This window comes from Oryctolagus cuniculus, chromosome 5 (assembly GCF_051225735.1).
Source record: "Oryctolagus cuniculus isolate XC-2025 breed Fujian yellow rabbit chromosome 5, ASM5122573v1, whole genome shotgun sequence".
Classification (NCBI taxonomy): Eukaryota; Metazoa; Chordata; class Mammalia; order Lagomorpha; family Leporidae; genus Oryctolagus; species Oryctolagus cuniculus.
Genome location: NC_142871.1, coordinates 35545128 through 35572438, shown reverse-complemented (window position 1 = coordinate 35572438; position 27311 = coordinate 35545128). Strand labels below are relative to the sequence as shown.

The 27311-nt window shown below is 39.7% G+C and overlaps 1 protein-coding gene across 27 annotated transcripts in view; it reads left to right on the top strand.

Moving 5' to 3' along the window:
- Window positions 1–27311, top strand: part of EYA4 (EYA transcriptional coactivator and phosphatase 4) — a 341780-nt gene that overhangs the window by 54196 nt on the left and 260273 nt on the right. For all 27 annotated transcript variants that reach the window (XR_016233728.1, XR_016233726.1, XR_016233729.1 and 24 more), the window contains one exon: window positions 24692–24790. Coding sequence is in view for 16 of the 27 variants with exons in the window: in XM_070073546.2 (XP_069929647.1) it covers window positions 24758–24790 (33 nt within the window). In the remaining 11 variants the exon portion in view is untranslated. The remainder of the gene's footprint in view (window positions 1–24691; window positions 24791–27311) is intronic.

Genomic DNA, 27311 nt, shown 5'->3' with positions numbered 1-27311 from the left:
CGAAAAGGTCATGTACACAATTCACAGACCTCTGCGTATACCCAGTGGAGTGATCTATTCATTACATTTCACCCCTGACTTTGAACTCCCTAATGTTAAAGGATTTGAAAAGACCTGAATGTTCTGATTAAGAGATTGAATATTTCTAACTTAATGTGTCTAGTATGTTGAAAGTGATAATGATTTTGGGTGTCAGCAGATCTCTGCATTAAATAATTCTTTTCACTTAAACTTCTGTATTTGAATGCAAATGCATATTCATATATGACCATGACTCAAGTAATTACAGGTAGAGTTAAGGACAAGGTGGATAAGTCACATTCAGATTTCCTTTTGCAGATTTTTCAATAATCTGAACTGTACTTCTGGTAGGTAACTTAAGAATGTGAACTTGTCAAAAACAGCATTTCTACTGAAACCTTTTACATGGACTTTAGGTGTTAAGATGGTCCTACCATTTGATTTTTTTGTGGGTTGCCCCAGGAGATTTTTTTTTAATTGTTTGAGGGGGAGAGGGAGGGAAGGAGGGAGGGAGGGAGGGAGATAGAGAGCTCTCCCAATCAGCTGGTTCATTCTCCAGATGTCCACAATGGCTACCCAGGACTGGGTCAAGCCAAGGCTAGGAGCTAGGAACACAATCAGGTTCTCCCATATGGATGCCAGGTACCCAATTACTTGAGCCATCATCTGCCTTCCAAGGTGCTCATTAATAGGAGGCTGGGGGGCTGGCACCATGGCGCAGTAGGTTAATCCTCTGACTGCGGCACTAGCATCCCATATAGGTGCCGGTTCTAGTCCCGGCTGCTCCTCTTCCAATCCAGCTCTCTGCTGTGGCCTGGGAAAGGAGTAGAATATGGTCCAAGTTTGTAGGCCCTTGCCTCTGAACAGGAGACCAGGAAGAAGCTCCTGGTTCCTGGCTTCGGATTGGCACAGCTCCGGCCTTTGTGGCTATTTGGGGAGTGAACCAATGAAAGGAAGACCTTTCTCTGTCTCTCTCTCTCACTGTCTGTAACTCTACCTCTCAAATAAATAAATAAAATCTTTTAAAAAAAAATAGGAGGCTGGAATTGGGAGCAGAGCTAGGACTGGAACTGAAGCACTTTGATAGGAAATTGGTGCCTTCACCAGCATTGTAACTGCTAGGCCAAACACCCACCCTGCCCAGGAAGCATTTTAATTTAGGTCTGTTTTGTCTACATAATTGTTGACTTTAGATTTTAAGGCTTCATTCATGGAAGTACTTAACATAGTTCTGGATACTTTGTAAATGCTTATTAAGTGCCTTGTCATTATTAATGTTGCTGAAGACATACAAAAATCAGAGTGGCATGAATAGATTTTTTTGTACCCTGAGGAAACTTTGGGACTTTTGGTGTATATACCAATATCCAAGGACTACTTAGCTCATGGAGTTAATCACCAGCAGCAGATCACAGGTTCAGTCCTTAGATATTCACATTACCTTTAGGGGGCCACTTGTCTTACCATTTGGTCACAATGTTAACTTTGTCATAGCAGGTATAGTTGTTACATTTTGGTGGCTGTCCTGGAGGGAGCCATTCTGGACCATGCTGGATCTAACACCCTCCTCCTTAGGATGCTCAGTCACATTTGTTCACAATTTTTTTAAAATAAGATCTCTTTTAGCCTTGGTATTCTGTAAAATATTCCATGTGGCCTATTGAACAAATTCCAGACCTCTCAATAGGGCCACAAAGACGGTTCACACTGAGAGCTTTGCCCAGGTTGCCATTCTCATCTCTTACCACCCATTCACAAAGCTTCTTATTCAGCTATATGGAAACTGTAACACTTTGGTGGTTTCCACTTTGTTTCCTTGTGTATGCAATTTTCCTGTGTGGAAAATTGCCCCTCTGCCTCCATAATTTTCTTTTATACTTCATTGTTCAAGACCTGAGTGGCAAAATATAACCTTTTCCAGCAAGTTTCTGTGACCTTCACAGGTTGAGTTGTATGTTTCCTTCTCATTTTTCCCAAAGCCTTTAGCAAGGTGCTTGGTGCAGTGAAGCATAATAGGTTGCATTTGTCTAAATCTTGCTATGGAATGAGAATTTACTGGAAGCATTAGCTGTGTTTGTCATCTCTCTGTCTCCAGGGCACAGAACACTGCTTGACAAATAATATGTAGGTGGTACCTAAAATCCTGTTGAGTGAATGAATAAAGGACATGGGCATGAGAGAAGCAATGGTGGCACAGGACATCCCTTGCTTGGGATGTCAGGTGAGCTGGGAATTGTGGAAAGAGCAGTGACTGCTACAAGGCATGTCAAGCTCAAGAACAACCTCAGGAATTTCTTATGTTCACCCAGGGCAATTGCAGCTCCAAATCCAGGCCTCCTGTATATGTGTTTATTTCCAGCCATTGGGAAGTCAATGATCAAGTGGATAAGCCAAGGATCCAGAAGTCTCTGGAGATACGGGGTATTACAAAGCACTTGAAATCTGTGGGACTCAATTCTTTCTATAGTATCATAGTACAAATGATATAGAGCCAGGCAGCTTGGGTTTAAATCTTAGTTCTTTTTGTTGTTGTTGTTATTGTTGTTAAAGATTTTATTTATTTATTTGAGAGGTAGAGTTACAGAGAGAGAGAGGAAGAAACAGAGGAAAAGGTTTTCCATCTGCTGGTTCACTCCCTAGATGGCCACAAAGGTCAGAGCTGGGCCCATCTGAAGCCAGGAGCCTCTTCTGGGTCTCCCATGCAGGGATCCAAGCACTTAGACCATCTTGCACTGCTTTCTCAAGCCATAAGCAGAGAGCTGGACCAGAAGAGGGGCAGTCGGAACTTGAACCAGCACCCATATGGGATGTGGGTGCTGCTGGTGGGGTCTTAGCCTGCTATGCCACAGCACTGGCCTTTAAATCCCAGTTGTGACACTAATGATTCTGTAACATCAAGAGCAATACATAAACCATTTTGCATCAGTTTTCTCATGTGTGATAGAACAAACTTTATGAAATTCTGGTGATAATTTGGTGAGTAGACAAAGCATTTAGAATAGTGCTAAAGCTAAGTGAAGTTTTCTCTCTGTTTACATAGATTCCCCATGCAACGATCAACTAACCATATATTTGAAAGAAAAAAAAAAACTTGTGCCTGTGCTGAACATATAGATACATTTTTTCTTATTATTCCTAACTGGACAAGATAGCATAGCTGCTTACATAGTGCTTACATTGCATTAGGTATTACAAATCATCTGGAGATGACTTAAGATGTTTGGAGGGTGTGCGTGGGTTACATGCAAATACTCCATCATTTTAAAGGCATGTAAGAGACTTGAGCATCCATGGGGAGGTCCTGGACAGGTGTAGTAATTTAGACTTGTGCCCCACAGATAGAATGGTGACTTGAAATAGTTATGGTTATAACTGTGTGCCATTTGGTAGATAACTCAAAATGTTCCAGCTACTTTTAGAGCTGAAAATCCCTTTGGAAACCATAAATTGAGTCTTCAATGACCCAGGAACAAATTTGTTACTCTGGGATCATCTTAGCAATTGTAAGCCCAATCTGTTGTGGCACTTATTTGACAGTATTTAAATTTGCCTGGTTTCTTGTCACTTGCCTGAAGTACCAGTTATAAGAATTTGTATACTTTTCAGTTGTCAGTGGGCTTGATGAACTCAATTAAACTTTTTAAAAAATAACTTCAGATATTGCTACGATTTTGACTTTTGCAGAGATTTTTAAAAAATTGCTTCTCAAGCTCTAATAATTGACATTTGGGGCTGAAAATTGGAGGTATGGGTGCTGCGTTGTGCATTTTGGGGTATTTGGCAACATCCTTGCCTTCTACCCACAAGATGCCACTAGACTTTGCTTCCATGAGTAATTACAGTGTCTCCCAGTAGTCAGGTGTTCTCTGGGACCACAGTTGCTTGCAGTTAAGAGCCCATAACAAAGTGGATCTTCCTATCATTTGATATAGTAAGAAAAATAACAGGCCTGTGCATAAAGGGGATTGTTCTGTTTCCAGCGAAGTGTGGAGAATCCTAGTACATTTCTCTCAAGTTTACACACAGTCAAACAGTTCTCATTGGTCTGTCTTGATAGATTAGTTTTACACAGTAAAGACTTTTTTTTTTTTTTTTCCAAGCAGAGTGGATAGTGAGAGAGAGAGACAGAGAGAAAGGTCTTCCTTTTCCGTTGGTTCACCCCTCAATGGCCGCTGCAGCTGGCGTACTGTGCTGATCCGAAGCCAGGAGCCGGGTGCTTCTCCTGGTATTCCATGCGGGTGCAGTGCCCGAGCACTTGGGCCATCCTCCACTGCCTTCCCAGGCCACAGCAGAGAGCTGGACCGGAAGATGAGCGACCGGGACAGAATCCGGCGCCCTGACCGGGACTAGAACCCGGTGTGCCGGTGCCGCAGACGGAGGATTAGCCTAGTGAGCCGCGGCACTGGCCTACAGTAAAGACTTTAAATTTTAAAACTATTAGCCACCTTCTGCATAATTTCCTATTTTGAAAATAATATATGAGGAAAGGGGACAGAATACATGGGAGAGAAGGCAGGCTATAAATACCTGTATGCCTGTGCTTCCTATTATTTTTTGCTATTATTTGTTAGTAGATGGGATGACATTTTAAATAATGACAATGTTCTGTCCTTTGCCATGAGTAAATACTCAGTGATGAGAAACACTTTATTTAGTCTTGCTTTTCATTTTGTATCTCAAGTTCAGGATCTTAAGTTTAATAACATTTGTACAACTTAAAGAAAGTAAAGCTGAAAATACTGCACAGGAAAATTCTTTTTAGGAGTAGGTATTTGGTACATTAAGACTCTGCTTGGGACACCTGTGCCTCTTATGTGGGAATGCCTGGTTCCAGTCTTGGCTTCTCTGGTTTCTACCCAGTTTCCTACTAATATGTACCCTGGGAGGAAGCAGATGATGCTTTATGTACTCTGGTAGTTGTCATCCACATTTGAGACCCAGCTTGAATTCTGGGCTCCTGGCTTCAGCCTTGCCCAGCCCTGGCTAATGGTAGATATTTGGGGAGTGAACTACAAGATGGAATATCTTTCTGTGTCTTTTTCTCTGTATCTCCCCGCCTTTCAAATAAAATGTAAATAAATAAAAACAAAAATAAATACTGTCTGAATGAATTACCAAATCCTAGATTTAATGTTCTAATTCTGTAGGTTTATTGTTGACATATACATCATGTCTGTGAATTAATGTGCAACTAATTTTAAGTAAATTTCTGATTACCAACCTGTCTGGTGTAGATGTGTATGAAAAATGTTTTGAAAATTACTTGAAAGGAACAAAGTGGGAACACATAGTGTTAAATGTAAAGTCAGGGAGCATAACTTTACTCACTTGAGTTTTGAGTTGCATGTGAAATTACTTTTAAATTTGAAACATTAATATGGATGTGTTAGACCAATTCCTATAAGCTCTGTGATGCTTGAAATTCTGTGCATATGCATTGTCTAATTTAGTGGCTTTATTTTCATTGTATTAGGCAAGTAATCTTGCCTGGATGCAGAGTGTCCTAGAGTTTTCACATCATTTCCTAACTGATGCTCAAGTAGGCAGGTGCAAGATTTTTTTTTTCTGTCTCTCTCTCTCTCTCCCTTTACAATGTTTACAAATGCTTTTGGGCACATAATGCAATCAGGCACTTCCTTTTCTCTCCCTGGGATATTCTCACACCCCTATCCCCCAGACCCCCCACCTTTCTCCTCTTTTATTATTTAGGCTTTAATATTTAAAATGCATTTTTGGGGAAGAAAGTCTTTGCAGATATAGCACACTCTTTGTGACCAAAATGTCTTTATGACTCCTAAAATAAAAAGGACCCTCCACAGCCACTTTTTGGCAAGGAGATGAAGTGGTCACTTGGCAGCCCAATGACAAGTGGGGGATCTTCCAGGGGAGTAGCGGGGTGAGAGGTTTAAGTCAGAGGCTTAAACTGTGAGTCTTCAGACAGTGCATGAGGGCCCTGCTCCATGCATTGACAGGAAACCCAAAGAAGGCACAGCAAAGCTCAGGCCCATCTAGGTCCTTTATGCCAGACATTGAACAGGCAGCCTGGTAGTCTTTTAGCCCCTGGAGAACAGCCAAAAAAAACCCAGAGGTTCTGTTTTTCCAAATGAGCACTCCCCAGGTTCATACATCAGGGGACTCCCTCAGAATATTCATGTCACATACCTGCTTTCTCAGGTTGATTCTTTGTACAGGGTCCCTAATGTGGTGAGCCTTACCAATTTTTACAAATGCTTTTTGGCATAAAATGCAATCAGGCACTTCCTTTTCTCTCCCTGGGATATTCTCACACCCCCTTCTTCCATTGCCCCAACTCTCTTACCCTACTTGCCTCTTACCCTTTGGCTGCCTACCTGGACCAAAAAAAAAAAAAAAAAAACTACTCATCTTTCAAGGCTTAGCTCAAATGTCACCTCCTCTGGGAAGTCTCCCCCTAGGCTCAGGCAGAATTAATTCTTTCTTCTTGGTGTAATCACATAGCATTGTATTTGGGCTATTAATATAATGGTACATTGTGTTGGGGATAATGATTTGTGACTTTGTCTTCTAGAGAGATTCTGAGCTCACTGAGGGCAGAGATACTCTCTTCCCTCCCATAGCCCTGGCACCTGGGAATATGGATGAGAATTAAGTAACCACATGTTCCATGCATATCTTCAAAGGATATTGGTCTATAGCCAGATGTTTACAAAGAACAAATCCCATTAATAGTTTGGAAAACTGATTCTTTTTTGCTTATGTCCATGGAAACCGACTTATTGGTTCTTTTTCTATTCTAACTTATTTCAAGTTTCATTTATCCCAAAGTATTACTGAATTTCTAATGAAAGAAAAAGAATATGTTCAGCACAAGCCAGTATCTTAAATCAACCGAAATCGAAAAGACAGGTTTCTAGTTGAGGTTTATGGACTTCATACTCCGAGTTTTCCCTAGAAACACAGTTTGGCCTCTTTGGTTGCTTTCTGCCGAGATAAAGTTTATGTTATTTGGAAGAATTTGTAGCTCTCAGAATTATGGATTTTATTAGAGGGAAAGCATGTTCTGTAGTTGTGACAGTGTTTCAAATGTGGGACCAAAAATCCCAGATGTATCTGAAAAGGATACGTGAGAGAAATGAAGTCTTTTCACAGACAGGATGGAGGAAGGAACAACTTTTGTTTGGTTTCTAGTGGTTTGTTTTCAGGCATTTTCCACACAAAGATGAGCAAGATCCTTCAAAACCACCAACTTGCTTATTTGGGGGGGGGGGGGAGTGTCACTCTTCCTATGTCCAAAAATAACAAAAAATTAAGATTATTGTTTCCCATAGTTTCAAAAATTGTGGTTTGTTTCCTTGTATGAATCACTGTGAATGTAGGACATGACTTCCCTACATCATGATGAAACATATTTGCTCTCTATCTTGGTAGGTCTCATTATTTACCGCGGAGTCAGATCAGAAGCCAAAGCCAGCCTCTTCCATTTTGCAAATGACATCCTGTGTTGTGTGACCTGCAATTGTTAACTCAAAATGAAGTGAAGAAGTAGTCCCTTGCTTGGAGACACTTCATTGCTCTCAAGTTTGTGCATTGTTGTCTTTACTTTTGTGTTTGACAAAGAGTTACAGAAACCTGGAATCAGACCATCTTTGTGTATATCCTGGCTCTGCCATTCATCAGTGTGTAACCGCGGGCACGTTATTCACTAAGCTGTAGTTAAAGTATGGAACTATGGGGAATGATCATATTTAACTTGGGATCAGAAGGATTTCGGGTTTCAGATTTCTTTTCAGATTTTGGCATACCTGAATATGTATATGGGATTCTTGGGGAAGGCACTTAATGCTGAATACAAATTCATTTGTGTTTCTCATACACTTTATAAACATGGTGTGAAGGCAATTTTATATGTGGTTCAAATAGCAACTTTTCATGGTGCAGAATTTTCCATTTATAATGTCATGTCAGCACTTAAACATTTTTGGATTTCGGAGCATTTCAGATTTTCTGTGCCTGCTTCATGGAGTTAAGCTAAGGGACAACAGGGTTCATGCAGGAAAGATGACACTTGCTTTAGCCCCTGCCCCACTGTATAGTCTCAGTGTGTCTTTTGAACTGATTTCTTTGAATAAATTCCCAAATGTTTTTGATATTAAAAAAGGAAACACGTTGCTAGAGCAAGTTTTTCTTTTTAAATTTTAATTCAGTCTTTTCAAACAAGTAATTCTTGCATTGTGTAACTATTAAATCAGCTAAGATGGGATTGCCTTTGAGATGATGACTTGGAAGTGGCAGGAGAGAGGCTTCTGGCTTGGTGATAATGATAGTTTTGGTTTGGTTGCTGGTGATATGCAGATGTCTTATTCAATAAAATTTCATAACCTGTCAACTTTGAATTATGTTGTCAGTTGAGTGTGTGTTATACTCCATTAAGAAGTTAAAAAATGCAGGTATATATATAAAATAAAAGATGGTTTTCTCCATTTTCTCCACTAATTAGTGTAGATTTTACTTTGGTATGTTTCGTGTCATCATGTCAGCCATTTTTTTCTACATGTATAAATGTAAGAAGTTTATAAGGCTGTAATTTTTTAGTTTTAAGTTTTTATTAAAGATTTTAACAATTATTTGAAAGGCAGAGAGACAGTGAGATACAGAGATCTTCCTTTCAGTAGTTCACCCCTCAAATACCCTCAACAGCCAAGGCTGGGCCAGGCCAAGCTAGGAGTCTGGAATTCAGTCTGGGTCTTCCACGTGGGTGGCAGGGACCCAAGTACTTAAGCCTTTGTTGCTGGCTCCCAGAGTGCACATTAGCAGGAAACTGGTATCAGAAGCAGAGCTGAGACTCAGCCCTAGACACAACAGTGAGGGATTTGGATGTCCAGAGTGGTTTGTTACTTCTGTATCAAAAGCTCACTCTTACTTTACTTAACCCCAAATAGGATCATTGATTGATTTTCTTCAAACTTGCTTTTGATCTTCTGAAGCTTGAATATTTTCCCACGTCAATACAGAAATTTGGGGGATACTTCAGTGTATGCATGTGTTTCATATTTTCACTGTTCCCCTCTTGGTATATGTTTAAGTTGCTTCCAGGTTTTTGCTATTACAAAGCAGATTAGAATGATGATATTTTTTGTATCCCTTTTCACCCTTGCAAAACTTCTTGTCAGCAAAACTGTAGAGTTGGGATTAATAAGTGAAAGTGTATGTGCATTTTGCTTAATGGCTACCACAATATGTGTCAAAAAGATTGTAACACTTTATATCAATAAAGTGATATTCTTTTTCCCATAAAAACCAATACAAAAATTTCTGATTCCTTGAACATTGTAATTAATTGTTCTCTGGTGAATAAGAATGTTTATAGTAGTATATTCTTTGATAACTGTACACTAATTGGAAGATGCTGATTATCATAAATAATTCTGTTAACTACATACCTAAAAAAATCTGTGTAACATATATGGTTACTTTCTCACTTATGAATTATTATTAAGGTATTTGGATTACCATTATTTATATTTATAGTTCCTAATTGGTAGGAAGAAGTGAATCAGTGTATGTCATACTTACTACATGCTTCTCTTAGCTTCATAAAATATTTTTTAGACTTATTATGAGAGGAGTGGGCATTCAGTGCAGTGGCTAAGATACCAAGTGGGGGACTGGTGCTATGGCATACAGGGTAAAGCAACTGCCTATGATGCTGGCATCTCATATGGGTGCCAGTTGGAGTCCTGGCTGCCCCACTTCCAATCCAGCTCCCTGGTAATGCCCTGGGAAAAGCAGTGGAATATGGCTCAAGTGCTTTGGCCCCTGTTTCCAAGTGGAAGACCCAGAAGAAGCTCCTGGCTCCTGGCTTTGGCCTGGTCCAGCCCTGGTCATTGTGACCATTTAGGGAGTGAACCAGCAGATGGAAGATCCTTCTCTCTCTGTATGTGTGTGTGTCTCTCTCTGTGTAATTCTGAATTTCAAATAAATAAATCAATTAAAAAATGCCACTTGGGAAGTCTGCATCCCAAATCAAAGTGGGTTCAAGTCCCAGCTCCACTTTTAATGCCAACTTCCTGCTAATACGCACACTGGGAGGGTCCAGTGATGTTTCAAGTGTTTGGATCCCTGCCACCCATTTGATAATCTCAGTTGAATTCCAGTGTACTGGCTCCAGCCTGTCCCAGCTCTTGCTGTTGCAAGCATTTGGAGAGTCAGGCAACAGAAGGGAATATTTCTCTCTTTTTCCCTCTCTCTGTCTCTGTCTCTCTCTCTCTCTCTCTCTCTCTCAATAAAACAAATTAAAAAGAGAATGATTAGGAGAAATGCCTATATGACTCTGGTATGGTCAATATAATTGATGACATGATTGATGAGAGCTTAGGAAGAATTATACACTATTCTATTAAGAGCCTATTCTGCTTTAGGTGCCATTCTAAGCATCTTATGCATATATTATTTTATATATTACTATAGCTTTTTGAGACATAAATGTACAGACATTTTATTGATATGAGATTACTCCATTTTGAATGTGTTGATAGATATTACTGTGTATCAAAACATTAACTGTATCATATTACTTATTATTCTGTGAGTCTGAAAAAAATTATATTTTTAATGTGAAAAATAAAGTTCAAAACATTTCTGGGTAAAAATCCAGAAAATTTGCTCCTTTAGTCCTGGCTAACATAACGTGATACATCAATTTTTAAGTGAATTAAATCAATCTGTTGGCTTTATTGCTAGATTCGTGTATGTAGAAAATTCATTCTCCAGAATGTTTTGGTTAATTAAGATTAATTAAGGTTAATTTAGATTCTGTTAGCTAGTGATTCCAATTGTTGTCTAGTGTCTTTAAAGAGTAATTCAGCTCAAAATAACTAACATATCCCTCCAGCATTCAATAAATATGGCTATCAATTTTTGTGGGTTTTTTTCCTGCAGAATTTCCTGTTATTCTAAGGGATTCAATAGGACTTACGCACATAAAACTGAAAATTATATTACTATGGGGAGACTGCTCTGTGCCTTTGAGAAGGAACTCTCTTGCTAACTTAAGTACTATATGTGTGTAGAATAGCTAACATTTTCCTCCCAAGAAATTTCATGTATGCAGTTAAAACACTCTTAAATTGATTAAGGATTTGTTATATATTTCCAGAAGCACTCAAGAGTACTTTTATGGTTATAAGAGTAGAGTGCATTAGAATGCCAGAAACCAGCGAATACGCTAGAGGCCTTCAAAACCACTACCCGGCATTCCTGACTTTGCCATATAAACATGTGGGGTAGCCTGGCAAAGCAAAACAGCACTCCTCCCCCACGGCAGGCAAGCCCCACGATGACAACGCTTCAGCCGGCTTGAATATTAATTTGACCCTTTTTCTGTTAGAAGTAATTTTTATGACTTAGCAAATGGAATGGAGCAGTAATAAATATGACTGATATTTGTTTCTCAAGCAAAGTATTATTTTACATCAAATTCAAACAGTTACCTTTATATTTTTTTGGAAAGTGTATTATACAACTGCCAAGGTATTTTGCCTATTAATCAGGGAAGCTAAAAAATCGTTTTATAAATGTTGAATCAAAACTTTCACTGCTGAGAAGGAATTGAATTTCAAGCAGTATACTCCTTTTATAAGGTGAGAAACTGAAGTATGGGGAAATTACAAGGCTTTCCCAAAGCTGTACGTTGAGTCATGGCAAACATAGAAATCTACAATTCTGTTTGCCTGACTCAATCTGAAACTCCATGAAATAAAGTCATCCATTTCCTGATATGTATCTTAGAGGTGTTGCTTTGTTTACTTCTTTGTTCATTCATTCATATGTAATTTTAAAAGAATAAGTGTTTTTGCAAAATGGTCTTAATTTAGGTATTGTAAATACTATTTTACTTTATATATCTTAGATATTTTCTTCAAAGAAACATACTGTATTTTTTTCACAATCATGGAAATGAAAATGAAGCATTAATAAAATATATGTGGGCTGCAGCAGTGTCCATGAAGCTTCTTCTTGAATGAATATGGCTTGTTCACCTGCTTGAACAAGAGCTTGGCTGGAGCCCTGCACAGGCCTGGGACAGCGGTGACCAGGTTAAACCCCAGTATTCATGATGAGTAGCAGAAGGACTAGTGTCCATGTCTGTACAACTGGTTTTCTTTATTTTTGGTTTAATCACGAGGGCACAAACTCTTCTGCTTCTCAGTCCCTCTGCCATCTTCTTGAGTTTCACTTCTCACATTTTAAATTCTTACTGTGGTGTATTCTTACTCCTTTAGCACATACTTTCCTAGGCTTTCTTCACCCTTTTCATTTCTTTCCCCAAGCTTGAATGGTTGTATCAAAAGCAAACACTGTTTCTCTGGGTGGGACCTCACCTCTCCTGGATTGAACAGCAGGGGCCAGGAGTAAGTGAACACAAGGAAAGTATCTAGCATAGTCCCCTCCAGGAGTATGTGAACACAAGGAAAGTATCTAGCATCGTCCCCCAGCAGAGAACCCTGAAACAAAGACTCCAAAGAAAGTAGCAATGCCCCCATCTTCACCCAGTTCTACAGGGGTTCAGTGAAGGTCTCTTCTTGTTTGTTTTCTTGATCTTTTCTTTCAGTCAGAAGGGAGACTCAGTGCTGAGACTTGGCTCCAGGGCTCGTGTGGTTCACCAGCTCGGCCTCCAGAGTGTTCTTTCTGGGGAGGCTCTTTTGGCCCCAACATCTCTTGGACCCATGGAACCTGAACCTTGAACCCCTAGGGGCTGCAAACAAATCCAGACTCACCCAAGTACTAGCAAACTAAACCTGTCTGAAGCTCAAATGTTAGTCTTTTATTTTTCTTGAATTTTCATGAAAAGGACTTTATTAAACAGGCAAGCAAACAAGGCTCTAAGCATTCTTACTGCTTTGAAAATTTATTGTTATAAATTTCCATTTCAGATAATTGATTTTACTTAAATTTTTGTCTGGATTTAAATTGATACTTTAATGTATGTTAATGCTGATCCATTTCAATATAACATCAATTTATAATTGAATTGTTTACAAGCAATGATGTACAATGACCTATTGCAATCTACCTTCTGTTTAATGTATTTACTAGGCAAGTATGCTTTTGGGGCTACTTGAATTCTCCCAGGATCTATTTTGGGAAACATTGATGTGGCCTGATAAAATAGAGACACTTAAGGAAGAAAATGATTTTGGGATGACATGAGTGATTACATGTGTCATACATGTGAAAGCAGGATTCAGTTTATGCTTTGTAGTTGGGTGAGCAGACCAGAGATTGGAGGTCTGAAAGGCAAACACATGAGGAAGAACTGAAGAAGAAAGGAGGGAAGGGAGGAAAGAGAGGGAAAAGGAGTGATGGAAGGGAAGAAGGGGGCCAGAAGGAAATGAGGAAGGAGGGAAAGGAGGGAGGGAGGTCCCATTTGCAAAGAGGCTTCAAGTTGTAGACCTATGGTCTAATGATCCAATGGCAAAGAAACAGAACTATATGGATTCCATTCATATCTTTTCTCCATATCTCCCTCTTTCTAAGTTTGTCCTTAAAGACAAAGCATACAGTAGGGAAGCACAATACTGAGTTGAAAACCAAAACACCAAATTTATTTGAGACAATATTTTCTGAATTCTTAGAAAAGATCTTTGGATTTTAGATGTCATAATGGCATTTTTTGTACACTGATCATAACTTTAATGCAGCTACAATATCAAGGGAATGACTTTTATACCCAAATGCTACTGGGAAAGGTTAGAGGAGAAGCTATGCTTACGTGTTTGTTATAATCTTTGTTATCACTATTTTCATTCACAGAAGTGGTCCCTTCCTAAGGTCTATTTCTATTCACAAATTGTTTGTTTAGCTATATCTAATTAACTATTTAATTGATTCATTCACTTCCATTTTTAAATTTTGGTGCATATATATAAATATTTGTTTTTATTTATTTGAAAAGCAGTATTAGAGAAAGAGAAGGAGAGAGAGACACTTCATCACTGGCTCACTCCCCAAATAGCTGCAACAGTCAGGGCTGGGCCATGCCAAAGCCAGGAGCATGGAGCCTTCTCCCAGTCTCCCGTGTGGGTGCAGGGGTTCCCAGGATTTGGTTCATACTCCATTGCCCTCCTAGGCACATGAGCAGGGAGCTGGATTTTAAGTGGAGCAGCTGGGTTTTGAACCGGCACCCATATGGGATGCTGGTGTTGCAGATGGAGTTCCAAACTACTATGCCACAATGCTAGTCCCAATATTTTTAAAAATACTTTTGTGAGGCTTTTCTAAATTTGCAGAGTTACTGAGATAGAGAAGGAGAGACACACACAGAGAGATTTTCCATCTTCTGGTTCACTCCTCAAGTGCCCACAACGGACAGGGCTGGAGCTTCCTCTGGGTCTCTCATGTGGGTGCAGGGTCCCAGGCATTTGGGCCATCCTCCTCTGCTTTCCCAGGTGCATTATCAGGGAGCTGGATTGGAAGTGGAGCAGCCTGGACTAGAACCAGCACCCATATAGGGTGCCAGCATCACAGGTTGTGGCTTTACCTTCTGTGCTACAACTCTGGCCCTCTGGATCTCATTCTTGTTTTTGCTTTCTGCCCATCTCCACAAATGAAGACATAGGCAACAAAAACAATAACAACAGTGCAAATATAAATATAAAGGAATCTCCTCTCAAACTTTCCATATCAACAGTGTCTCATGAATCATGGTGTGACACTTGAAAGTCATATTGGTCCTATCAATTATACATCAATTTTTGTTTCCTACCGATTTAGCCTTCACACTTGTATTATTGCTTCTATCCACCTCTCTTCTTGGCTGCTTTCAGCACCACAGCCATCCAGGTTTCTTGACTTCCTGCCTTGAGCATTCCAGCAGCCTTTGGATTGCTCCTAAACTCCATTTACTGCTCATCTTGCTTGTCAGAAATCTGAAGCACACGTGTTATTGCAGTAATGCCACACGTGCCATCCTATATTTCAGTTTCAAGGCTATATAGTATTAGCCAGTCACCTTTTTCTCTAATATTTTGTACTTTGCTCCTACTTTTACCCATTTAAAGCTTCTTAGCATTGACACAGAATGCTCATATATTTGTGATGCTTTCTATGTCACATACCTATCTATAATTCTCTTATTGATTGAATCAGCTTCTCAGCATGAAAGAGTCCAATTACAACTCTGATGCTGTGTGCAATGAAAAACTAAAAAGTAGTGAGAGCTATTTAACAAAATTTTAATTCAGTTTTACAGATTTATCTGAATTCAGGAAATTGGTAAAAGACTGGTGACTTTTGACTGCTATTTGAATATAGCTCACTAATACAGCTCCCGGAAGCCATTGATCACTATGATGTTCATAGTTGAGCAGAGCTGGAACTATTACATTTGAGAAGAAATTGTATGGGTAGTACTCGGCCATGCAGCAAAGAATGTTCCAATGTTTTCATTCAGTATATGAAGAGCAAAATACAAATATAAAGGCAGAGATTTCCTTACATGCTTGCTAATAATCAGAATGATTTATAATTTAGAGATACATTATTTCATTTTATCCTGGCAAAATTCAACACAAATATTTTTATTATCCCTATTTTAAGGATGAAGATAATGGTATTGGAAGATGTTAATTAGCTTTTTCATGGCCATGTAATTACCTAGTAGTAGTAAAGCCAGAGTTCACATGCAGATCTGTTTTACTCATATTCACTTGGAAATACTACATTTGTATTCCCTCTACCAAAACTGGTATCTCTGTGTTTTCAAAAATTTAAACGTAAATAGTGGGAGACATATTAAATGCTTTGTGTTGCACTTTTCTCAGGAGGGGTATAAAGTCATCAGAAGTGAGTTAAGCACTGTTTACAGTCATACTCTTCATCAAAACAAGTTCCCTGGTTACATGGAAGATTCACAGGTGAGAAAAAGGCAGACGTCGTCTAAGACAGAGCTCAGATGTTTCCTCTTTTGCCAGACTGTAGGCTAGCTAGACAGTTGAACCATTGCAATGTCTACAAAGTGCTTGGCAAAATAATGTCAAAGTGGTGATTGAGAGGAGCAAGAGGAGCAATATGCAAGACAGCTGGCCTGCAGTCAGCCTTAGTATCTGTAAGGGAAACAAGAGTAGTGTGAGCTCAGAAATCTTTCACATGTCTCCATGACACAGTTCAGTAATAACTGCGTCTGTGTTTTCAAGGCTCACTAACCAACATCAGCAAGTACCAAGCACAAACTAAATAGAAAACCTTGGTTATACTTGGTAAAAGTCACATAATCATAACCTATACTTCCAGGAAGATTTTTGCCATCAAATGAACTTATTAAAAATGACCCAAAGGGTTATTATGAAGTTGAGCTTATAATTCTTTAGCATGAGAGTTATTTACCCTATTATTACTAGTAGTATTGTTAGTAGTAAATATTTTGTATTAAATGGACAACTCTGCAAATCCTATGTGCCAGCTTTACAGAAGTTCAGAAATAGCTCAGCACCTAGCTTGTGGCTGGACTCCATTTAAGGAGCTGGAAGTCAGACAAGGTACTCATTACTATTCATGCAGATCTATTTCTTGGACACCTCAGCTGTTTTCCTTTTCTACAGCCAGGGAAGAGAATCATGTGCAGGGTCAAAGAATGCTCATCTCCACTTCTCTAAACAGTTGGCCATAGAATTGGAGCTAGGTGTTCTTTGTTTGTGCCATTGGCTTCCCTCTCAGTCAGGCTGCCTGAGCACTTGGCACTAACCAGTATCTGACCCAGCTTCAAAGATCCATTAATGAAATTTGGAGGGCAGTGTAGGTAACTAGGTGCATTGGAGCTGTAAAGCAATGCCCTGTTGGATGGCTGCTCAGAGCTTAATTTCTCAGTAATGTAAGGAGAATATTACTTGTTCGACTTCCTAGACAAGTACAGTTTTATGTTAGGTAGTATGCTTAAAAAGGAAAATTTAACTGAAGATGGCAAGAAGAACTCATGAAACCCAAGGAAGAATTGGACAACTGAGCAGCAGGAAGAACAGAACAGTGAGATCTTATGGGTAATAAGATCCAGGTGCTTACTTTCTGCCAGGACTTTCTTGCCATGTTCACTTTTGCTCTTTCTGGGTCAGATCCCTCCTCTTTCTCCCTATAGACTGGCATTTTCCACGTGGTTCTGAAGAGCTCCTAAGTTTTATATCCTGGATGTTTTGCCACTGGAGGATATTTTTCCAGGCACATATCCTCAGCAAGATGCATCAGTAGATACAAGTAATTTGTACTACTTGAGAATATCTGGGGAAGGTACCTAGTAGATTGAACTGAATATATATCTGTGTAACAGATATATAAGGGTAGTTTACAAAATTCAGTGAAATTGCTGTTCAAAAGTAAGTTTATTTTGGTACAGGCATTTTTGAAAGCCATGCATGATTTTTTCACAATACACATTTCCATGACCTTTTTGGAGACCCTTCATAAGCATGGGTTTCAAATTTTTTGCACCCAAGTAAATTTATCTTTTAATTCCATTTTCCAAAATCATACTGATATATCTTTAAATGTATCGCCTGTGCAAACAAATGAATGTTTAATGAAATGTGCTTCTGAAAATGAACTTACAGTTTGAAAAGCAGAACTCCATACCATCTTTTAACCATTCTGAGTGTTAGAATATAATGTAGAGGCACCCCCTCCCCCAGCAGCTCTACACAGGTACAAAGATTCTTCAAAGCCCACCTATGGACTATCAGAGGTCATGGGTAAGACTACTCAGGTTAACCCCCTCTCCATGGTAGGGTTTCCAGATGGACTGGAATAGAAGTTTAGGCAGCTGCAATCGTCTTCAAATTTTTTTTCTAGGTGTATACTAGATGCTTGGAGCATGGATGGGGGAATGTAGTCTACCTCCTCTCCCCATCTGTTTATTTTTTCACTGCATTAAGAAGTAAGTAGGCCTTGACTGTACTTGTATCCTCCCAGGATGCTCTGAGGACAGGCCCCAGCATTTGGGGAAGGATGAGGAGCTCTTCCTCAGAAATCTCACTTGAGACAGCAGCCTCCAGGAGCAAAACACAAGATCCCTGATTACCCTTCGAGGGATCCTTTGACAAATCCTTCAGCTGGACACAGCCACAGATGCAGGAAGGACTGGTTCATCCTAAAGATGGGTGAATGTTTCACAAGCTGTGAAATGTTTTAAGAGAATGCAGTCAGATCTGTATTTTAGAACTCTCACTCTGACGCCTGCACTGTGCATAGGGATGTCCAGAGAGTGGGACTCAGGGGATGGAGACCACTACTGGTAACCCCCTTCCAGGCAAGGGACGATGTAGCAGCAGTGAGGAGAGAGAGCCAAGAAGGGATTAGAATGGACTCTAAGAGGTATTTACAGAACTTAGAAAATTATTTTTTATTTTATAGGGAGAGAGACAGAGTGTAAAGGACAGACAGAGATCTTGCATCCACTTGTTCACTCCGCAGATCAACAGCCAGGGCTGGACCAGGCCTCCCATGTGGGTAGCAGGGATGCAGTCACATGATCCATCACCTCCTACTTCCCAGGATGCACATTAGCAGGGAGCTGAAATGAGAAGCAGAGCTAGGACTCAAACCCAGGTGCACCGATGGGATGTAGGTCTCCCAAAGAGCATCGTAATCATTGTGCCAAATGCCTGCCTGGGACTTAGTAATTTGTTGAATGTAGAGATTGTTTGGACCAGGAATAGAAGGCAAAGGCCAGGTGTCCCTCAAATGACTGGTTGAAGGCTGCACCATTTGTGCACATATCCCACAAGCGCAGGATTCCTACACGTGGTTTCTGTTGCCATCCCATGCCAGCCCTGGCACAGAGAAGAGGTACATTCTCTTCATGTTTGGAGTTTGTTCAGCCAGGGTGAAACATGCATGAACTACTCAGCTTTCACTGAAGTTTGGTTAGAAGATAGAGGTTTAAATTTGTGTTACAGAATATCTACAAACTCTCAAATCTCCTTCAGCATCTTGCTCCTTAAGGCTCAGGGATCTTTGTCTCTGTCACTTGCACCTGATCACAGTGCCTTGTTCTATTTCTGAGAATTATCCTGATATTTTGCCTATCGATCTCAAACACAGTTGTGTGTCCATTATCTGCTTGGGACCAGAGTGTTTCAGATTTCAGAGTTTTTTGAGTTTTGGAACATTTGCATAGACCGCACTGGTTGAGCACCCCTAATCTGAAAATGTAAAGCAAAATACTCTGGGTACAGAGATGGCACTCAAAAGACTTTGGGTTTCAGAGCATTTCAGATTTTAGATTTTCTAATTAAAAAAGCTCAAACTGTATTTAAATGAGAAGATATGTTGAGTTGCTCTATTCTAGTTTTCTAAAACACAGAAGTTCACTTCTAGAACAGAGTTAAAGAAAAGGATATCTATGTATTGAAAACGTAACTGTGGAAGGAATAGTCTGACATGAAATGGATGAGGTTGCTCTTATTTCTGCTTGAAATTCACCTTCTGTGTGCCTTGAGATAGAGCTGGGAACTAGGTTATTTGCCTCATAAAACAGCATGAAGTTACTGTTATTCCTTAATTTTATATCTTTATGATGAAGTGATACTTCTCTTACTTGATTTGAAGAATGTTCTCATCCTTTTCTCATATATTTGTGAAAACTAAATGTTAAAGGATTTAGCATAACAACCATTGCTCGATTATGATGTAAAATAATACTGTGCCTGCAATTAGCCTCGGTAGTTTTACTTGTTTCAATAATATAAAATCACTGGCTCATAATATTTTAGTACCTCAGTGTATTTGGCAAAGAAAGAAATTCATGTTACCATTAAAAGTCAAACTAGTAACAATTAATCCAAATTTCAAGGAAATGTAAAGCAAAGTATTATGTTGTAACATGGAACATTGATGCAAATAACTCCCCAATTGGAACATTAAATTGACTCTGAACTGATAGTTAACCCAAAAAAGCCTCGTTTTTACTTAATTCCCTTAGGCTCTGACATCTTTCCCAAAGTCTTAATTTTAGTTTCACTGGAGTCAGCTACAGCTCCCTAAGGTGGTGGTCCTTTTGGGAAGTTATGACCTCTTTTATGATGATGAGTGTACTTGTTTTAATTCTTACATATCCTTTCTGGAAGTATTATATTCATATCTTGATCACATCTTTAAAAACAAATGTTTATTTGAGAGGCAGATAAAGAGAAGGAGAGAGTGAGAGCACACACACACACACACACAGAGAGAGAGAGAGAGAGGAAGGAGGGGAGAGAAAGAAAAAAGAGAGAGAAAGCAAGAGCATTCCTACCTTCTGGTTCACTCTCCATATGCCTGCAAGAACCCCAGGTTGGGACAAGCTGGAAGTCCAGACCTAGGAATTTAACCCAGCAAGGACTCAATGACTTGAGCCATCCCTTGCTGCCTCCTCCCAGAGTCTGAACTGATAGGAAGCTGGAACTGGGAGCCAAATATCAAATCCAGGTAATATAGTATGGGGCATAGGCATCTTATTTGGTGTCTTACCTACTAGGCCAAACTATTACTCCTTTTATCACATCTTAAATGTACTTTCAGTATGATAGTTTTAGACATATTTTAGATGAATTTTGTCTCTTAAAGATATATAAATGGGGCCGGCGCCACGGCTCACTAGGCTAATCCTCCACCTGTGGCGCTGGCCTCCACCTGGTTGGGGCGCCGGATTCTATCCCGGTTGCTCCTCTTCCAGTCCAGCTCTCTGCTGTGGCCCAGGAGTGCAGTGGAGGATGGCCCAGGTCCTTGGGCCCTGCACCCGCATGGGAGACCAGGAGGAAGCACCTGGCTCCTGGCTTCAGATCAGCGCAGTGAGCCGGCTGCTGCGCGCCAGCCATAGCTGCCACTTGGGGGGGTGAACCAATGGAAAAAGGAAGACCTTTCTCTTTGTCTCTCTCTCTCTCTCTCTCTCACTGTCTAACTCTGCCTGTCAAAAAAATAAAAATAAAAAATTAAAAAAATTTCAGGTTTGACTGGAATTGGCACTAATTTTATTGTAAATATTTTTTATTACTAGGTCAGGTAAGTAGGAAATTACTACTCATTAAGCTAATTCTCAGTATTGAACTTTTAAAAAAGATTTATTTATTTATTTGAAAGAGTTACAGAGAGAGAGAGAAGAGACAGAGAGGAGAGAGAGAGAGAGAGTTCTTCCATCTGATGGTTCACTCCTCAGTTGGCTGCCACAGCTGGAGTTATGCTGATTCGAAGCCAGGAGCCAAAAGTTTCTTCCAGGTCTCCCATGTGAATGCAGGGGTCCAAGGATTTGGCCCATCTTCTACTGCTTTCTCAGGCCATAGCAGAGAGTTGGATCGGAAGTGGAGCAGCCCGGTCTCGAACCAGCACCCATATGGGATGCCAGCACTGCAGGCGGCAGCTTTACTGCTACACCACAGAGCCGGCCCCCTCATTATTGAATTTTTAGGAAAGTTAAAATATTCCAATTTAGGAAATAATGTTTCTCCAAATGTTTCTGTTCTTATTGTCCTAATACAAAGTGAAAAGTAAAATGGCAGGTACAAGCGTTTAGTGTAGCAGTTATGACTCTGCTTGCAATGCTCACATCTATATCGGAGTGCTTGGGTTTGAGTTCTGGCTCTGCTTCTGATTCCATCTTTCTGCCAGTGCACACTCTGGGAGGTAGTGATGGCTGTCTAAGTACTTGGGTTACTGCCACCCATGTTGAAAGCATTTGAGGAGTGAACCAGCAGAAGTAAAATCTCTCTATCTCTTTGTTTCTCTCTCTGCCATGAAATAGTTGAAGATCCATAAAGGAACATGAAAAAATAAATCTAGAATGCCTTAACTATGTATCTTCCTGAATTCAGCTGTCTAGTGCCACACCTCTCAGCAGGCTAAAGAGCCACCTTATCTCTCCCATCCTCCTGTTTCACATGTGTTTTAAGATTGTGCTTTCCTTCAAGGTGACACTCTTTACATATGAGCATATGTTACTATTACCATTTTCCAGTCCTCAGATCTCAAGAGTGAAAATATACTTTTGAGCTGTGTCATATGCATATGTGCATAAAACATTTTAAAATTTACTCTTAGTTTTCCCTTGTAGTTTTCAAAACATGTATTATAAGAAGAAACATAGCAATTATTGTGGAAGATACCACAAAACATAAAAGGACAGAAGTTAAAACCATGTTTACCTTGTTGTAGCCAGGAGTATGTCAGTGAGTTATGTAGAACTAAGCAAAAACTTTTGAAAATATTGAATAATCAATAAATTGAACTGGTAATCTATTGTTTCCTCAGATTGGAATAATTATTTTTTACTTGTATCATATTTTCAGAAGCATTTTGTGTCACTGAATATTCCTTGAAATAACACTGATAAATTATGTGTACGTCTGTGCCTATGGTGATGGACATCTTTTTTACCTGAACCTTTTTTGTTACCTTATATCACTGCTATTTTGGGTTGAATTTCATTTATTTTGTGAGTTTTAACATTGTTTTGTAATGATTGACTGTTTTTAATAAGCTGTGTACATATGTATTTGAATTGTAATAGCTCTTTCATATTTGTTCAGGTATTTTTCCCCTAGATTTTCCTTTGTGGTAAAGTTTGGAATTTATGTGTGTGTGTATGTCGGTATGGGAGATCGATGAAGAAACTGGTTTTTTTTTTGTTTTTGTTTTTGTTTTTTTTTTGTGCTATGTTCTGCTGCTACTGTTCTAAAAATCCTATGCTTCCTGGAAATTTACCAAATTAAAAAAAAAGCCAGTTTTCCTTAGGTTTTTAAAAGACTTTGATTTTCCTTGAAAAACTTTTAAAAATTTACTTATTTATTTGAAAGAATGCACAAGACAGAGAGAGAGAGAGAGAGAGATCTTCCATCTGCTAATTAACTCCTCAAATGGTCACAACAGTCAGTTCAAAGCCAGGATAATGGAACCCCCATGTTCCCATGCTTTCCCAGACACATTATCAGGGAGCTGGATCAGAGTGAAATACCTAATACTTGAACTGGTCCTCATATGGGATGCCTGACATCGTAAGTAGTGTCTGAACCCACTGTGCTAGCCCTTCCTTGAAAATTTTAATGTAATGTGGCATGAATATAGATCAACTTACTGTTTTTCAAAGTTCATTTTATTTATTTGAAAAACATGTCTGCTGAAGCTGTGCCAATCTGAAGCCAGGAGCTAGGATCTTCTTTGGGGTCTTCCACATGAGTGCAAGAGCCCAAGGACTTGAACCATCTTCTGCTACTTTCCAAGGCACATTATCAGGGAGCTGGATTGGAAGTGGAGCAGCTGGGACTAGAACTGTTGCCAATATGGGATGTGGGTGCTGCAGGTGGTGGCCTTATCTGCTATGCCACAGTGCTGGTCCCCAAGGTTAACTTCTTAAAACCAGTTAAGTGCTAGTCTCACTGTAGTTTATTAACCAGTTCTCCTTACCCCATTTATTTATAAAATCCATTTTATCATAAAGTATTATTTTCATTCTCTTTTTGAAATTGGTTGTACATTTTGTAATATTATAACCCGTGGAATGGAAAATGGTCATGTGGTAATATGGACAGATTTTTCTGTTATATAGAAAACTGTCACATCACAATAGATGTCAAATTCTGTTCATTTATTTTATGTTCTTTCAAAAATGAATGTTTGGGGCCTGCACTGTGGCGTAGCAGTTTAAGCTGCCACCTTTAATACTGACTTCCCTTATAGGTGCCATTTCAAGGCCCAGCTGCTCCACTTCTGATCCAGCTTCCTGCTAATGCACTTGGGGAAGCAATAGAAGATGACACATGTACTTGGGCCCCTGCACACATGTGGGAGACCCAGAAAAAGCTCCTGGGTCCTGGCTCCTGGCTCTTGGCTTCAGCCTGGCACAGTGCTGGTTCTTGTAGCCATTTGGGAAGTGAACCAGCAAATGGGCGATCTCTCTCTGTTTCTCCCTCTCTCTCTCTCTTTAACTCTGCTTTTCAAATAAATTAAATAAATCTTTAGAAAAAATGAACAGTTAATGCAGGTTCTTAATTTTTACCCTGTCAGCTGCTTAATGAAATAAACCAGTTTCAGCAAAATAGTGCACTAATTATTTGTCATATAGTGTGTCTCAAAAGCTGTCTTTGGGCCGGCGCCGTGGCTCGATAGGCTAATCCTCCACCTTGCGGCGCCGGCACACCGGGTTCTAGTCCCGGTCGGGGCGCCGGATTCTGTCCCGGTTGCCCCTCTTCCAGGCCAGCTCTCTGCTATGGCCAGGGAGTGCAGTGGAGGATGGCCCAGGTGCTTGGGCCCTGCACCCCATGGGAGACCAGGAAAAAGCACCTGGATCCTGGCTCCTGCCATCGGATCAGTGCGGTGCGCCGGCTGCAGCGGCGGCCATTGGAGGGTGAACCAACGGCAAAAGGAAGACCTTTCTCTCTCTGTCTCTCTCTCACTGTCCACTCTGCCTGTCCAAAAAAAAAAAAAAAAAAAAAAAAAAAGCTGTCTTCAGATTTTTTTGTGTATATCCACAAGATTCCTGAGTAGGGCCACACATCCTAGTTGCTGTGGTATTATTTACAAGATCATTATTTGTATCAGATAATTACTGAATTTTGTTCTTTTAAAAATGCTTCTACAAATAACCAACTATCATGCTAAATCTTAATATGTTTTGGTAATTTTATGAAAGAATAAAAAAAGATAACATTTTCCCCTTTATTTCATCTTTTCGTTTTAGATAGTCCATTTCTAATCAAAGGAAGCTGCTTCTACTGGGGAGTGGCAGGAGAAGTGAGAAAACCACATGGAAGACTCCCAGGATTTAAATGAACAATCAGTAAGTCTTAATTCAATCCCAGTTTCGCTGAGAAAAGTTGTGGTAAGACTACTCAAAACATAGTTAATTGGAATATATTATAAGAAGTAAATTATTTGTTAAGTAAGCTTGGTTGATTTTCAAATTCTCTTTGAAGGCTATAAACAGACCTTGGAGATTTATGCTGTTTTTGCTTAATATTGGTGCTCCATTTTGATATCTCTCTTTACTCTCTACTGGAAAACTCAAAGGTGAAAAGATGAGGCTGTTGAAATCGTGTCAGTGTTTGGACAGTCTAAAACTTCTGTATGCCTCCTTTATTATGCTTTATTCCACATATATTAGCTATTTCCTGATGCTGACTATCAAAAGCCTGAAATGCTCATTTTAAACATGGAAGCTGCAATTCTCAAGGGCTTTTCTTATTTTATTAAGTGTGTTGCGGAACTAAGAATTCACCAGACTTATGACAATCCTTTTAAGGTTCTGATTTCCCAAAGGAAAAAGCTTTGTGTGGCTGCCTCTCCTATCTTGTTAGTAGGGTCTCCATGGCAGTGGCTCTTCAGTGCATGGAGCTGCAAGCAGTGAGAGGGATTCTCCCACTTGCCCATACTTCTAGAAAATGTCACTCAAGCTCTTCTGGGCACAACAGCTAACAATGTTCTCAATCGGAAGATACGTGCTTAATAACTTTGGCTCTGTAGATGGATGTCATTCTTTATTATCTTGCGTGTGGGTACTGCAAAAAGTTCATGGAAATTGGAATCAAAGACTAAGTTTATAGATAAGCATTTGGGCGGTGGTGAAGATGCTGGTGGGGTTGCCCACATCCCAGAGTGGAGCGTCTGGGGCCAAGTCCTGGTTCCATTACTGACTCCAGCTTCCTGCTGATTTCAACCTTGGGAGGCAGCAGGTGAGGACTCAAGAAGTGGGTCCCTGCATGTCACACGGGAGACCTGGACTGAGTTCCCAGCTCCTGGTTTCAGTCTGGCCCAGGCCTGGCTGCTGTGGGCATTTGATGAGTGAACCAATGAATGGGTGCTCTCTATCTCTTTTTCTGACTCTCAAATAAAAAATAATATATTAATTAAATTTTTTAGAAAGCAATAACTGATTTTGTTTTGATTCAAAAAATTGAAGACAATACATAGTTTTTCCATAATATGCCTTTTTCATGAACTTTTTGAAGATCCTTGTGACCTTAGAATCTAATGTCTCCCTTGGACAATGGAGGATAAGATATTTGTGTACAGTAATGTGGTTCTAGAAAAGGTGCATATAATGATTTTAATTTTAAAATAGAAATATATGTTCTGGTGCATATTTGCCATTATACTTAAAGCTGGTGTGTCTTTCAGTGAATACTTTATTTAAAAGCAATGATAGCCATATATTTAACTTAGATACAGATATGACCAGTCTTATTTCAATATATATTATATAATTTGTTTCATAGTTGCATCATTGTAGGAAAAAGTGACAAACAATTGCAAGGCTATAAAACTGAAATCTGTCAAGTGGTAGAAATGTTCTAAAAATTACCTGGCTTTTTTTTTTAGTAAAGAGGCAGAAATGGCATCCAAGAGGCAGGGAATTTAAAACAATTTTTAAAAATTGCTGACTTTTGGAATAGTTATTCAGCCCACTGGTCAAGATACCCGTGTTTCACACCAGAATACCTGGGTTTGAATCTCAGCTCCAGCTCCAGACTACAGGTTCCTACCAGTGCAAATACTGGGAGGCAGCAGTGGTGGCTCAGTGGCTCAAGTACTTGGGCTCCTGCCACCTGTGTTGGGTACCTAGCCCTGGCCTGCCAAGCAGATGGGAGCTCTCTCTCTCTCTCTCTCTCTTTCTCTCTCTCTCTCTGTCTCACTCTCTCTTTCTGCCTCTCAAATAAATACATAACATTAAAAATATGCTGGTCATTGAACTATTAACTATTCACAGCACGGATTTAGCAAAATGGGTGACCATTACTGCAGCTGCTGTCTCTCTCCTCTGTGCTGTTGCATGTGCAAGGATCCTGCTGGAATCAGATTTGTTAGTGTGGCCAAGCACCTAAATGGTCAATCGTGAATGATGTCATCATTTTAGTGCTGATGCTTATGAGAGAGATCTTTTTGATCTGTAGTTTGTTCTGATACACTGAGGGTCACTTGAAAGTGTGTGCGTGTGTGTGTGTGTGTAAAATGTTGGGTGGCCAACTTGTTTGTTCTGTGTTTTTCATGGACAGAGGGGTTTCTAGGAGCATGAAACATTTGATCTAAAGCAGGTGGAGTCTCATCAAACCAGGATGGTAGGACATGTGTCTATTCAAGATATTCAAGAAGGAAATTTTGTTTACAATGCAGTTAAACTTTGAAGAGAATGCTTTTCTGTTTAATAGTAACCAAAATGCTTTATCACCTTTCATGCAGTGAAGCCCAGAACTTGTAATCCATTACATTTACATTATCTTTTCAGTGATATTTTAGGACCAGGTAGCCCACTTCTTTTTAAAAGATACATGCTTGTAGCAATTCCCATTCAAACTTGAGAGAAA